This window comes from Pogoniulus pusillus, chromosome 16, assembly GCF_015220805.1.
Source record: "Pogoniulus pusillus isolate bPogPus1 chromosome 16, bPogPus1.pri, whole genome shotgun sequence".
Classification (NCBI taxonomy): domain Eukaryota; kingdom Metazoa; phylum Chordata; class Aves; order Piciformes; family Lybiidae; genus Pogoniulus; species Pogoniulus pusillus.
In genome coordinates, this window is record NC_087279.1 from 18,526,276 (window position 1) to 18,539,634 (window position 13,359).

Here is a 13,359-nt window from a genome sequence, read left to right on the forward strand (position 1 = left end):
TGGTGCCTGTACTTTTCTCCCTAGGCTGCTGTCTGTGTGACTAATCCTTCTGCTTCCTAAACCCCCTGGCCAATTCTCTAAACTCACCTTGCATGCAACTGGAATAAATTAAAGAGGTGGAAAGAAGGTGGAAGGGTGGTTGGGAGCCTCTCCTGGGGACTCAGGTTTCTGGGAGGGCTGTTGTGTTGCTGCATTACCTTTAACTTGTACATTTCTGTCTATAGCTGTATAGATTGTAAATATCTGCTGGATATCATAGAATCAACCAGGTTGGAAGAGACCTCCAAGATCATCCAGTCCAACCTAGCACCCAGTCCTATCCAGTCAACTAGACCATGGCACTAAGTGCCATATTGTGCTAAGCTGTGAATATAAAGCTTCATGCCTCAATTTCCAGCTTGACTGAGTTGAGTCTGGGTGATTTCATAAGAGTGGGGGAGTGGGTAAGCCATCACACTGACCCGTTATGGTTTGGCAACCATTAACAGAACAAGGGGATATAGTCTCAAGTTGTGCCAGGGGAGGTCTAGGCTGGATGTTAGGAGGAAGTTGTTGCCAGAGAGAGTGATTGGCATTGGAATGGGCTGCCCAGGGAGATGGTGGAGTGGCTTCATTAATCCCAACCTTGACATGCAAAATATACCAAGGTTTTCAACAAGTACTTGCCATTGCACCTGACAAGGCTGCCAGAGGCATGAAAGCATAACCACATTGTAACTAGCACCTTTTTAGCAGACTCTTTCCTTAAGAAAGTGCACATCCCATGGGAATAGCTTCTAGAAGTTACTCCCTTTCACACATGAAAAAAGGGCAACTCAAGCGCTGAGAATGGCTCATCTCATACCATTGATTCTGTGTTATTTGCGAGGCAGTCCTTAGAAGTTATGGTCTATACAACCTGCTCCAGTGAGTGAATAAATTGAGTGGAACATCAGTGAAACATACTCAGCAATGAGGAGGACAGAAAGATGTTAGAAAACAGGTTTGTTGGTTGGTGTTTTTTTGAGTTTGGGTTGTTGGGTTACTTCAAGATCATTTCATGTCAGGACAATGAGAGTTCAGATTTAGCACATGAAAGAGAAGACAGAATGAAAGAAGCATTGCTCTCACCTCTGCAATGATCCCCACACACCCAGCAATGACTGCAGCCTTTGCTTGAGCCCCACTCATCCCTCCAAGACCAGAAGTAACAAACACTTTTCCAGACAGATCTTCTGCCTTCAGGTAGCGACGGCCGGCATTGAGCACCGTGAGCTGCGGACAACACAACACAGCAATGGTCAAGAACTATTTTCCCTTGAGTCCCTGAAATGTGAAGATCTTCTGTTCTTTTTGCAAACTGAGTTTGAAACTCTGGAGTCATTGGAACCACAACACTGTTTTAATCTTTTAAGGGAACATGTTACAAAGTGATGCTATGAAATTCCCTGATTACCATGAAATAGAATTGGTGGTTTCCTACACGGTGGATTTGGGGTGTAGAGATTTATTCAAGACAGCTCAGAAGTAGCTTTTATCTAACACATTAGGTCAATTCAAATTTCATTTATTGTAGCCAGATATGAGCTCAGATTGAGACCCTGACTGCAGATTCCTTCAGCTCTGTGTCATAGGTGAGGTGTCACAGACTGAGTGTAAGAACATTGGTAATAAGAATTACTTTGGTAGCCAGAACATTGTCTCATAGCAATCCATACCATTCACCAGCCACTTCCTCCAGAATGTATCAACAAATAGACTTTTCCCCAGTTTCTTACCACAGTCCCATGGACTATTCCCTGAGGTCCAATGTAGCAGTAGCTCCCTGCAGTCATCTGGCCGTACCTGTCAATAAAACCAGCGGGAAAGACACCACACATTACTCAGGTGGAATGAACTCACACAGAATCACAGAGTGTCAGGGGCTGGAAGGGACCTTGAAAGCTCATCCAACCCAAACCCCCTGCAGGGCAGGATCACCTATACCAGATCACACAGGAACACATCAAGACAGGTTTTGAATATGTTCACAGAGTGACACTCCACAACCCCCCTGGGCAGCCTGTTCTGGTGTTCTGTCAGCCTCACAGGGAAAAAAAATTCCTCCTCATGTTTCCATGAAACTTCCTATGCCTCAGCTTCCACACATTGCCCTTGTCCTGTCACTGGATATCACCCAGCAGAGCCTGGCTCCAGCCTCCTGGCACCTCACCCTTTACATCTTTATAAACATTAATGAGGTCACCTCTGTGTCTCCTCCTCCCCAAGCAGCACAGCCTCAGCTCCCTCAGGCTCTCCTCGTAAGAGAAATGTTCCATTCCCTTCATCATCTTTGTGGCTCTGCACTGGACTCTCTCAAGCAGTTCTATGTCCTTCTTGACCTGGGAGGCTCAGAACTGGACACAATATTCTAGATGTGGCCTCACCAAGGTAAAGGGGCAGGAGATCCTTTCTTGACCTACAAAGCACAGCCCTCGTGATACACCTGGTTAATTCTATGATTTGAGTTAAAAAATTGCATGGATCAAAAAAAACGCCTGGATTTTTGTCTTGGCATTTAGCATAGCAGCTAGGAGATAAGGACACTCTGTTTAACCTTGTTGCCATCTTCATCTCATTGGTTTTAAATGGCACTCACATTTCAAAGTCATAGAGTCACTTTTGAGGTTGTTAGCCCAAAATGGTTGTCCACAAGAATGTGGAATTCCCCGGGAAGTGGCAGTGGGTATTCTTTATTCACATCCTTTAACTACTGCTAGCTTCCTTACTTTTATGTACCCAGCTCTTGATTAGCTCTAATTTATTCTCTTCATGGCACTGAACAGAATAATCCTGTGCTCACCAACTAGATCAGTAAAGAGACTAAAAATCATTTAAAAAAATCAAATTCTTTCCACTTCAAAGCTTTCTCTTAGAGTGAAGGAATGTTTCAGAACTTGTGTTCTCTACAGATTGCAAAACTACCACTGCAAAGTGGACCTAACCAATGCTATAAGTAGGTTATGATTAAATTTAGGCTGTAATTCAACCAAGACCTACACACAAATTCATACAAATGCCTAGCAGACCCTTTTATATGTGTCTGAACATAACTCAGACTCCTAAGTAGTTCCACTTCAGCGTGCATGAATGCTTTGCAGCATCAGAACTTTATGCAGCACAGGCAAAATCCATCTGCATTAGAAATTTTAACCAGCTACTGCTCAACATCTCAATTATTACACTTTAGATAAAGTATTTAATGTATTCCCATAGAGAGGTATTTCCTTACATTGTTACTCCCAAAGCAAACATCTTCTCATATTCATCTCTGGTGGAATAGTTAGGAATAACCTAAGGAAACAAACAAAGGAAAACCCACATAAATTAATTTAGAGATTAAAGTAGATCTATTAAGAGCCTACATTTGTCATACTGTGGTCACACACAGAAAACCAGTGGTAAACAGGAGGAGTCATTCAGGTGCCTTATTTCATGTATTCCAGTATTAAAAGGAGATGATGTCTTGCTTCCTGGCAGTGTAAACATCATGAAAGTTTTGAGGAAAGCAGCTGTCTAGTCACAAAATTAGCCTGTGTGGAGATGGATGTTGAATGGCTCAAAAGGCTGATAATGAACCTGTATGTTCACTTGTCAAAGCCGTCTAAGCATCTGATGAATAATCATCTCTTTGCCTATTAGGGCTTTTAAATTGTCCATACTTAGCCTAGCTGAAGTGTTTTGGTCAAGAACATGTGCAACTCAGGCTGGATCAGAAGGGCAGTGCCTCAGTTCTAGTTTAAATCCCCCAGAGACTCCATTATAGTTACTAGAACCCATAACAATTTATAGGATGCCTTTTCCTCTCCCCCCACCCTTTTTTCAAAGAAAAGGAATTGGATGTAGAGAGGAAAAGGTCAAACACACCCAAATAAATAGTCTGACCTCAATTTGGAAGTCAAGAGAGAAAACCTTAATAAATAAAAGGTATTTGAGGGGGACATTGTAGCCAGGTGGGAGTTGGCCTCTTCTCCCAGGCAACCAGCAATAGAACAAGGGGACAGAGTCTCAAGTTGTGCCGGGGAAAGTACAGGCTGGATGTTAGGAGGAAGTTGTTGGCAGAGAGAGTGATTGGCATTGGAATGGGCTGTCCAGGGAGGTGGTGGAGTCACCATCCCTGGAGGTGTTCAAGCAAAGCCTGGATAAGGCGCTTAGTGCCATGGTCTAGTTGACTGGCCAGGGCTGGGTGCTAGGTTGGACTGGATGATCTTGGAGGTCTCTTCCAACCTGGTTGATTCTATGAGGTAGGGGAGTTACAAAAAGGTACAGAGAAGGGAAAACAAGATACAAAACATACAGATACAACCAGACTGATGGCAGTGGTTTTGTCCACCTCGTGGACTGATGGCCATGCAGTAAAACAAAGAGCAGCAGGAACAGGAGGGTGGTGCTGGTAGGCAGGGAGGCAGGGCAAGAGAGAACAAAACAGGCAGTTCCTCTGTTTTATAGGGGGCTAGCAGGAAGTGGGAGTGAGCCTAGCACTACACCTGGAGTAAGGTTCAGACCCACCCCCGAGGTAGAGTCAGTAGGACATGGGGTCAGGGCCAAGACTACTGCCCCAGGGGGGTTAACCCTTTACATGCAGTCGTTTAAGGTGGTGAGGTTCCAGATCATAGAATCAACCAGGTTGGAAGAGACTTCCAAGATCATCCAGTCCAACCTATCACCCAGCCCTATCCAATCAATTAGACCATGGCACTAAGTGCCTCATCCAGTCTTTTCTTGAAGACCCCCAGGGATGGTGCCTCCACCACCTCCCTGGGCAGCCCATTCCAATGGGAAATCACTCTCTCTGTGAAGAACTTCTTCCTAATGTCCAGCCTATACCTACCCTGGCACAACTTGAGACTGTGTCCCCTTGGTCTATTGCTGGTCGGCACACTTGAAGGCACAAATTCTCCTGTGTGCACTTTTAAGTTCAGGTAGCATAAATGACATTTTAACTCAGAGCATCCCTGAAAAAATAAACACAAGAGGAGGAAAAAGAGCCAACAAGATGCTAATACCTACCATGCCATTAGTAATGATTAATCGAGGAGCATAATGATGGCTGGGGAAGAGTCCCAGCGGATGCCCGCTGTACATGACCAGGGTTTGGTTGTCAGTCATCTCTGACAAGTAGTGCATTACCAACCAGAACTGAAAGGAAAAGCAAGGAAAGTGAGGGAATCTGTGTGCATTCGACAGTTATGCTTCTTTGTGAAGCTGCTCAACTCAGCAGCTATAGAGATAATAAAGTATATTCACACACGGAATAACAGCCACAGCTCTCAGTATATTCTTCCATTTCATAAAGTCCATTAAAAGGTATCAATCAGCAGGAAACATAAAGCAGTAACTAGCAAAGGTCTGAATAAGTTCCTGGATAACTTCTCTTTTCCACAGAATCATAGAATCAACCAGGTTGGAAGAGACCTCCAAGATCATCCAGTCCAACCTAGCACCCAGCCCTGGCCAGTCAACTAGACCATGGCACTAAGTGCCTCATCTAGGATTTGCTTGAACACCTCCAGGGATGGCAGCTCCACCACCTCCCTGGGCAGCCCATTCCAATGCCAATCACTCTCTCTGCCAACAACTCCCTCCTAACATCCAACCTAGCACGGTTTGAGACTGTGTCTTCTTGTTCTGTTGCTGGTTCCCTGGGAGAAGAGATCAACCCCACCTGGCTACAGCCTCCTTTCAGGTAGTTGTGGACAGCAATGAGGTCACCCTTGAGCCTCCTCTTCTCCAGGCTAAACCACCCCAGCTCCCTCAGCCTCTCACTCAGTCCCACGCTGTAGTGAGGATTCCATTCCCCTCCCCTAACTAGCAGCTTCATTTACACATTAGTTTTGGCCTCTTGCTAATTAAAATAATCCAGCCAAAGTCAGACAAAGCCACAACAGGGTGTATGAATGATCCTTTATGACAGAAGCTGTCTCCTTCAGTTAGCTTTTGCTTATGTAAGTTACAGAGTCAGAAATCAGCATCTTCCCAGCCTTCAGGGTGATGTAGCTTTCCACCTGTGCCTTTTAGTGCTCTGCACTGCAGAACTCAGTGCCACATCTCCATCCTTCCCCAGTCTGCATATCTGCAGGAATGCCATTTTGAAATTCACAATAACCACATTTGTGAGGGTGACAGAAGAGTGGAACAGGCTGCACAGAGGGCTTGTGGAGTCTCCCTCTCTGAAGATACTCAAAACCCACCTGGACACATTCCTGTGTGATCTGGTATAGGCAATCCTGTTCTGGCAAGGGGTTGGGAGTAGATGATCTTTTGAGGTCCCTTCCAGCCCCTGACATTCTCTGATTCTATCCACAGACATTCAGGATGTTTTTTCACTAAGTGTTTCTTCTGCCACCACTCACCTGTAGAGCACTGTGATGGTTTGAGTGTTTCCCAACCCCCACACTTAAGAAAATCACCCAGACTAGACTCAGTCGAGCTGGAAATTGCATGAAACTTTGTACTTACAGCTTAGCACAACACAGAAGCAGGTATTTACAATATGCACAGATATAGACAGAAACATACAAGTAATGTAGAAACACAACAGCCCTCCCAAAAACCAGAGTCCCCAGGAGGGGCTCCCAACCACACTTTCACTTTCTTCCCACCCCTCTACCTTATCTCAGACTTTGCCTTTCATTCAAGGTGAGTTGGGAGGGTCAGCCAGGAGGATTAGGAAGCAGAAGGATTAGTCAGGCAGCAAGTTAGGTTAGAGAGAGAAGTGCAGCCCCAAAGACAGACAGCAAACTGTGTGTTCTATGTTTGTGTTCTTGTTCTTATCCATCTCAGCAAGCCTATGAGTGCAGTAGCCATCACCACTGTTTCCTTTTCACAGCCTATCATCTAATTCTTCTCACCAAAATATCCCAGCTAAGCTCAAACTAGCACAAGCATACAGATCCAGAGTGTTTTTTTTCCTGAGATAATAAGTTGAGCTCATACAAAACACATTTGTATGTTGCTGATGCCAAAGAACTCCTGCAAATGCTTTCCATGTGCATTTTGCAGTACTTGGATTAAAACAAGTCTATTTATTGGCATTTTTTCATAGTGGAGATTACACAACCACACCTTAAACATCTCAGCTCTAATTTTAGACTGGCTTTAACCCACCTGACATTGTTCTCAGAAGGATAATGTTGCTAGGTCTGTGTGCTAGTTTGAGCCTAGCTAGAATGTTTTGGTGAGAAGAATTAGATTACAGGCTATGGAAAGGAAACAGTGGTGATGTCTACTTCAGTCATAGGCTTGCTGAGGTGTACAAGAACATAAATAAAGAGTCACTCCCTGGGCTTTGTGGGCTGCACCTCTCTCTCTGACCTGAACTGATGTCTGTGTGACTAATCCATCTGCTTCCTAATGCCCCTTGGCTGACCCTCCAATCTACTTTGAGCATAAGGCAAAGTCTTGGGTAAGGTAGAGGGGTGGGAGAAGGTGGAAGGGTGGTTGAGGGCTCCTCCTGGGGACTCAGGTTTCTGGGAGGGCTGCTGTGTTTCTGTATTACCTTTTAACTTATATATTTCTGTATATATTGTAAATATCTGCTTGTATATTGTGCTAAGCTGTAAATAGAAAGCTTAATTCAATCTCCAGAGCTGCTGAGTCTAGTCTGGGTGATTTCCAAAGTGTAGGGGGGATGGGTAACACCCAAACCATCACAGTCTGGCAGTAAAGTGAACTATGATCTGGCCACCTAGCAAGTAAATATTTAAAGCTATCCCAATTTGCTTGGGAAAAGATTTAGGATTGCATCTTCATAAATCAAATATTTATTATTATTACTATTATTAATTTTGTTTAAAAATTAAACATTTTTTTGTTTAAATTAAATAGTTTTGTTTAAAACTATTGCCAAAGTGCCAGAAACAAGCAGGCAAAAAAAAAAAATCCACTTTTGTTTCCTACAATGCATTTTGACTCTAAATATTCTATGCAAAATTCAGAGGCACATACAAACATATCACAGACAGAAAGAGAACAACTCTTTACATCATCCTACACAGTATTTAATGATATTAGTTTTGGTGCTTCTTTTGGGCTGTCTGTGCTCTCCTTGCTAAATTAAGCTCTCCCCACCTATGCAGATCGTAACTGAGACTTCCTCTTATCCAGACAGGATGCTTTGGAGTATTGAGACAACGACTGCCAAGGATTACCACAAACTACCTAAGCAGATTGTGTGTGTGGGAGGGTGAAACTGGTTTCATGAAACAAGCTGCAAAAGCTGCAATGTCCTACCTGTGCCCAGTTGCTGAAGACCTGTCCATTTCCTCCATAAGTGACAAGCTCCTGGGGAAACTGGGGGAGGGGAAAAAAGGCAATTTAACAGCAAGGTGGCAAGCTCTTTGCTGAAATGCTTCACTGTATCTCTGAACTATTTTAATCCCACTAACAAAACTTTCCTAGAGCATCAACACTCTCTAGATTCTTGAAATCACAAAATACCAACGTAAAAAAAAAGAAACAACCCAAAAATGCTCTTAGAAATGGAGGTATTTTTCACTGTCGTAATGGTATTTTGGATAGGGAAATACTACAGAGTGATTCCTTGGTTGACATACTACAGAGTGATTCCTTGGTTGCAGTCTGTGTAACAGACATCCCAGTAAGCTCTCTTAAAGAGGGCCTGGGATTATAGTTTGGTTGCCACTGGCATTTACAGCTGCAAGAGTGTGACCAGCAGGGTTTAGCTGCATAGCTCCTGTCCTGCCATTTGCACAAGGGTGCATTATACTGCTTAGTACTTGTAAGGATGGACTTTGGTCCTATAATCTTCTAGTGAATCTGTCTTGAAGGAATGAGCTTTCAAAGATCTAGGAAATACTGATTTTTCAATATGAGCTGTAGAAGCAATGTACTAAGAGCTGAGCTCTTCCCATCTTATACATGGTGACCAAGCTCTTGTATAGAGTGGGAGCTGGAGTTAACCTTGTTGGTTTTTTAGGAGTCCTCAGAGGTCTGCTTTAGGATCAGGACCCACTGTGTAGAATTAAGAAGTGCACAGAGAAGGAAATGAATGAACTTAACACAAAAGATCCCAAAGCCCAGGTATCAAAATACAACAAGACAAACATAGAGTCACTGTTAGCCCCTTGCAGGCTTAGCCTCAGAGAAACAGGCATTCTAGCACATCACTCCCTAAGGAGGCTGTGTGGGACTATTGAGTTTGGCCTGCTCATCTAACACACAGCATCCAGCTTGGCATATACAGGAGCTGCCATGCACTTTGAGGTACAAGGCAAAAGATTCACAAGCAACTAAACCCCTACTCAATCTATGGAAGGAAGATCATCTGCACACAGGATTAATTTCACCTATGTGCCTAAATCCTTTAGGGTTTTTAGGAGATCACATACTTGGAGGTCTCTTCCAACCTGGTTGATTCTATGATTAAGACCTTTCAATTCTAAAAATGATAAAGCTTTACAGCAAATTATCAAGACCTGCCATGCCTTGCAGAGCAAAATACTGGCAAAACCTCTGCTGTCAGATGTTACTTATGTGAATCACATAGAATCATAGAATCAACCAGGTTGGAAGAGACCTCCAAGATCATCCAGTCCAACCTAGCACCCAGCCCTAGGCAGTCAAACAGATTTGCTGCTGCACTAGGAACTCAGCTTCCTTGTTTTCACTGCATCTTACCTGAGCCACTGAGGGATCCAGATTGTTCATGATCATCAACATAATGGCAGCAGCCGATTTGGTCTTGCAAGGGTAGTCTCCTATAGGGTATGCTCTGAAAAAGCAGTCACAAGATTTAAGACACAGACAGACTCCAACTTGCAAAGGCATCCACAACAGCACACCCTACAGAGATGTATCTCTATGCCAGCACATTCCATACAATTGCAGCCTTCTATTCAGGAAGGAAGAAAATGAACTTCAAGTGCAGATCTGAAAGGACATATGTACCTTAACAAGCAAAGCAGCTTTTAACTGCTCTCAGGGCTAAGCAAAGGAAATGGATTCAGCTTATTTGCTGAATGAGTTAATCACAACTGGTTATAAATACAGCAGCCAGTTGCTCCCATTGCTTTTTAACTCGACTATTTTTGAGGTGCTGGAACTGCCCTCAGTGACAGTTGCTAGGCCAAGCAGGCAGCGTCAAGGCATTAACGGAAGCTGCCTTCAGGCTCATCAGCTCTTGTTATTTAAGATCCTATCTAAACACAAAACACCCAACCTGAATTTCAGCCCCAAAGCAGCTCTCAAAAATAAGTTAGGAGAAATATGCTCCTTTTTGTGCTGAATAAGATGCATTTCATCCAGAAAGTTGAGAGATGATGCATGGGAAACCCTCACAAAGGTATTCCAAGTTTCCTAGCACTAATATGCTTCAATGCCAGCTGCTGCAATCTTCTCACTGTTCTCCTCTCCTCCATCTATTTGTCACATCAAGTTCCTCTGAAAATTCTAGTCCTAGATTTACATCTATTTGTCACATCAAGTTGCTCTGAAAATTCTAGTCCTAGGTTTACATCTATTTGTCACATCAAGTTGCTCTGAAAATTCTAGTCCTAGGTTTACATCTATTTGTCACATCAAGTTGCTCTGAAAATTCTAGTCCTAGGTTTATACCATAGCTCTCCAGAGAAGGGACAGTTCCTTTCTGTGGTTGCATAAGACTAGGCACAGCTGTGCCAAGGTCTCCAAGTTATGACACCAAAAGTAAGCATAACCATTGATTGATTAAGCAATATCACCATTACAGGTACTAGAAATTCCAGCTTCACTTCACAGGCTTTCTAAATGGTCTCCAGTGACTGGACACTTGCTTTGTAGAGAGAACATACACTGAAAAGGTTAAGCTAAGAAGTGCTGACTACAAAAAATGAAAGAAAATGAAATTGGGCATCACTGATCGCCAGACCTGGGATGTATATTCTACAGAGTCATTGAATGAACTCCTCTCTTGATCATATGCACTTTATCCTAGCTTTTTACAGCAGGACACTAAAAGAAATGCCTCATAGCCAGGTGGGTTTGGTCTCTTCTGGCAGGCAACCAACAACAGAACAAGGGGACAGAGTCTCAAGTTGTGCCAGGGCAGGTCTAGGCTGGATGTTAGGAGGAAGTTGTTGGCAGAGAGAGTGATTGGCATTGGAATGGGCTGCCCAGGGAGGTGGTGGAGTTGCCATCCCTGAAGGTGTTCAAGCAAAGCCTGGCTGAGGCACTTAGTGCCATGGTCTAGTTGATTGGACAGGGCTGGGTGCTTCATCTTTAGCTGCTACACAGCTTTAAAGAAGAGCATCCCAAAGCATGCAACATCATTCCCTGGAAATGAAACCCTTGCTGTCTAATGACAAATGGATCATCCACTTTATTCAGATGATGCACCTCATTGATACGCTGTGACACAAGTTCTGCAAGAGGTTAATTAGGACACGGCAGTGCCACTCCTTAAAGATCAGTTGCACAGTTGCAAGCTAGTGAGCAAATGGCAGTCAAATGCAACGAGAAGCATGCAGTCCTTACCTCATCTCAATATCTGGGCAGAATCTGTACATATAAATGTGGCCATACAGCCTGAGTTCTTCAGCAAATTCAGATGCCAGCTTCTTTTGGATTTCAGGAGGGAAATAACGCAAGGCATTGCGCAAAGCCAGCTGCCAAAAAAACCCAAGAGAGGCAAAAGCTGAGGTAAGAGAGAAATGGAGATAAAGGAGTGGCCCTGAACTTTAATCAGATTCAGCTGGAAGCCTACCTAACCTATCACAGGGAAGACATCATTAACAAAGACAAGCCCCCACCAGGGGAGATTTGTTCTTGCTTTCATTTTGAAGTGTTTCCACCTGCTGTACACAAGTCACCCTCCCCTTTCCACCCCCAAAAATCTGCGTGGAGAAACCCTGGATGTTTTTAAAGACACTAATTCCCTCTCACAATGCTAGAGGGCACTGACTACCAAGGAAAACGCTGTACAGAAATCCTGTACAGAGGATTTCTACCGAGGAAGGAGGTCAGGCATATTAGGTAAGATTATGGCCATACATTGGCAAGTGAAATGGTGGGGAAAGATGATGAAACAACAACTCTGACTGTTGGTGAGCTTGCTGACCAGATGAGTCAGATGAAGGATAGCCTTATGCTTAATGTCATGGTGTCAGCCATAAACACTATGGCCAAAGAGAAAAAAGGTGGCATGGAACAACTCAAGGAGGAATTTAAAACCTCCATATCCCAGTTGGTGAAGGACAATGACCTTTCCTCTTCGCCATTGGAGCAGGCACATGTCATGGCCATCAGAGATAGGTGTCCTCCCAGAAGACCAATTCAAACTAACTCACTCAGAAATAAAATATCAGTCACATGGGGCTCTTTGGGTAATCTTACGTGACCAATTTGGTGAAAACATGGATAAGTAGGATGAGAAACCTACCTCACTTCTCCTGAAAAGAAAGAGAGAGTTGCAAAATGAGAAGACTAAAGGAGTAGTTGCCTCAGCTTCCCCAAATGACTCAAACAGTTCTGGCAATGATTCAGCTAATACCATTGAACAGTGTGCCAATTTTACTTGTAATGGTCAACATTAGGGGGGTCCTGCTTCTTACCAGGTGGAGGCCAGGGACCAGGAAGATAATAGGATATACTGGAATGTATATGGTATCATAGAATCAACCAGGTTGGAAGAGACCTCCAAGATCATCCAGGCCAACCTAGCACCCAGCCCTAGCCAGTCAACTAGACCATGGCACTAAGTGCCTCATCCAGGCTTTGCTTCAACACCTCCAGGGATGGTGACTCCACCACCTCCCTGGGCAGCCCATTCCAATGCCAATCACTCTCTCTGCCAATAACTACCTCCTAACATCCAGCCTAGACCTCCCCTGGCACAACTTGAGACTGTGTCCCCTTGTTCTGTTGCTGGTTGCCTGGCAGAAGAGACCAACCCCCACCTGATCACAGCCTCCCTTCAGGTAGTTATAGACAGCAATGAGGTCTGCCCTGAGACTCCTCTTCTGCAGGCTGCACACCCCCAGCTCCCTCAGCCTCTCCTCACAGGGCTGTGCTCCAGGCCCCTCACCAGCTTTGTCACCCTTCTGTGGACACGTTCCAGCACCTCAACATCTCTCTTGAATTGAGGAGTCCAGAACTGGACACAGGACTCAAGGTATGGCCTGACCAGTGCTGAGTACAGGAGAAGAATAACCTCCCTTGTCCTACTGGCCACACTGTTGCTGATGCAGGCCAGGATGCCATTGACTCTCTTGGCCACCTGGGCACACTGCTGCCTCATCTTCAGCCTGCTATCTACCAGTACTCCCAGGTCCCTTTCTTCCTGGCTGCTCTCCATATTAGATGACCTGGTATCTTGAAAATTCAGAAATATAGGGCTCTAGTGGA

At 44.3% G+C, this 13,359-nt stretch overlaps 1 protein-coding gene across 1 annotated transcript in view; it reads right to left on the reverse strand.

Moving 5' to 3' along the window:
* UROC1 (urocanate hydratase 1) overlaps positions 1-11,647 on the reverse strand; it is a 39,131-nt gene extending 27,484 nt beyond the window's left edge. Inside the window, exons 1-7 of the mRNA XM_064156067.1 lie at positions 11,491-11,647; positions 9,658-9,751; positions 8,251-8,310; positions 5,029-5,157; positions 3,251-3,312; positions 1,758-1,824; positions 1,111-1,254 (exon numbers count right to left, since the gene is read on the reverse strand). Coding sequence (XP_064012137.1) covers positions 1,111-1,254; positions 1,758-1,824; positions 3,251-3,312; positions 5,029-5,157; positions 8,251-8,310; positions 9,658-9,751; positions 11,491-11,522 — 588 coding nt within the window. The 5' untranslated portion in view covers positions 11,523-11,647. The remainder of the gene's footprint in view (positions 1-1,110; positions 1,255-1,757; positions 1,825-3,250; positions 3,313-5,028; positions 5,158-8,250; positions 8,311-9,657; positions 9,752-11,490) is intronic.
* Between the last annotated feature and the right edge of the window lie 1,712 nt (positions 11,648-13,359).